This window comes from Pygoscelis adeliae, unplaced genomic scaffold (assembly GCF_000699105.1).
Source record: "Pygoscelis adeliae isolate BGI_AS28 unplaced genomic scaffold, ASM69910v1 Scaffold766, whole genome shotgun sequence".
Classification (NCBI taxonomy): Eukaryota; Metazoa; Chordata; class Aves; order Sphenisciformes; family Spheniscidae; genus Pygoscelis; species Pygoscelis adeliae.
In genome coordinates, this window is record NW_008825008.1 from 135009 (window position 1) to 136083 (window position 1075).

General features: G+C 65.5%; 1 protein-coding gene across 1 annotated transcript in view; it reads right to left on the reverse strand.

Annotated features, from left to right (window-relative positions):
* Nucleotides 1–909: 909 nt before the first annotated feature.
* FGFR4 (fibroblast growth factor receptor 4) overlaps nt 910–1075 on the reverse strand; it is a 5236-nt gene continuing 5070 nt past the window's right edge. Inside the window, exon 13 of the mRNA XM_009326226.1 lies at nt 910–1056. Within this exon, the coding sequence (XP_009324501.1) occupies nt 910–1056 (147 nt within the window). The remainder of the gene's footprint in view (nt 1057–1075) is intronic.

Consider the following 1075-nt stretch of genomic DNA (forward strand, 5'->3'; position numbering starts at 1 on the left):
ACTGGAGAGCAGGGCCTGGGGCTGGAGCCCCCCTGCCTGTGCTCCCAGGGGTGCTGGGGCTCCGGGGAGGCAGCGCAGAGCCCGTAACTCACTTTTATCTGGTGTCCCAGGGCTGGTCCAGGCGGGGGGGGCTGTGGGGGGTCCCCAGCGCATGGGGCCTGGCCCCAGAGCGCTTTCCCAGCCTGGGAGCCTGCGGCAGTTGGGGGATCGGTTTCAGGGCGATGCTGGTAGCAGAGTTCACGGTGGCTTAGCGCAGCAGTGGCTAATGGGGAACAGATGCGAGGGTGCTTTGTGCCGGAGCGGGCTTGGAGGCGCGGGAGTGGGGACATCGCTTCCTGCACCTGTGACACTGCCTCCGTGTCCCCTGGGAGCGCTTGCAGGCCCCCGTGCCGGCTGGGGTGAGAAGGCAGCGAGGAGGCAGCCCCTGACCTGCCTTCGCAGCTCGGCTGGGCCCTTTGCCCCCCAGGAGCAGCCCAGAAACTGCGCCGGGGTCTATTCCAAAAAAATAATTTATCAGGTCGATATTTCACATACATAAATATTCATCTCTATGGCTATGTACAGAGGCAGTGGGAGCCCGGCAGGCAGCAGGGCTCCCGCCCAGAGACACTTCCACCGAAGCACTGGCCAAAGCCCAGCTCCCTGGGTGATGCCATGGGCATCCCGGGCAGTGCCCGCCCCGGAGAGACTCAACTCCTGCTGCCCTGCAATGCCAGGCAGGTCTCAGCCACGACTGAAGGCTCAGTGCCTAAACGGAGCCCGGAGAGAGGGACACCCTGCCCTAGCACTGCGGCTCGGGGCCCTGCCCGCCCACCGCTCACACCAGGCAAAGCAGGGAACCTGCGGGAACCTGGACCCGCTCCCTGCGAGAGCGGAGGTGCCCTCGGCATTGCCCTTCCCTGCCCACCCTTAAGTCCTCACGCTGGGGTAGGAGAAGAGGTGAGGAGCCAGTGGCAGCGGGTCGTGGGTGAAGACGGAGTCGTCGGAGGAGCAGGAGCTGGCGGTGTCCTCACAGGAAGGCGAGTACTGCTCGAAGGGCATGGAGAGGTCCAGGTACTCCAGGGAGAGGGAGCGC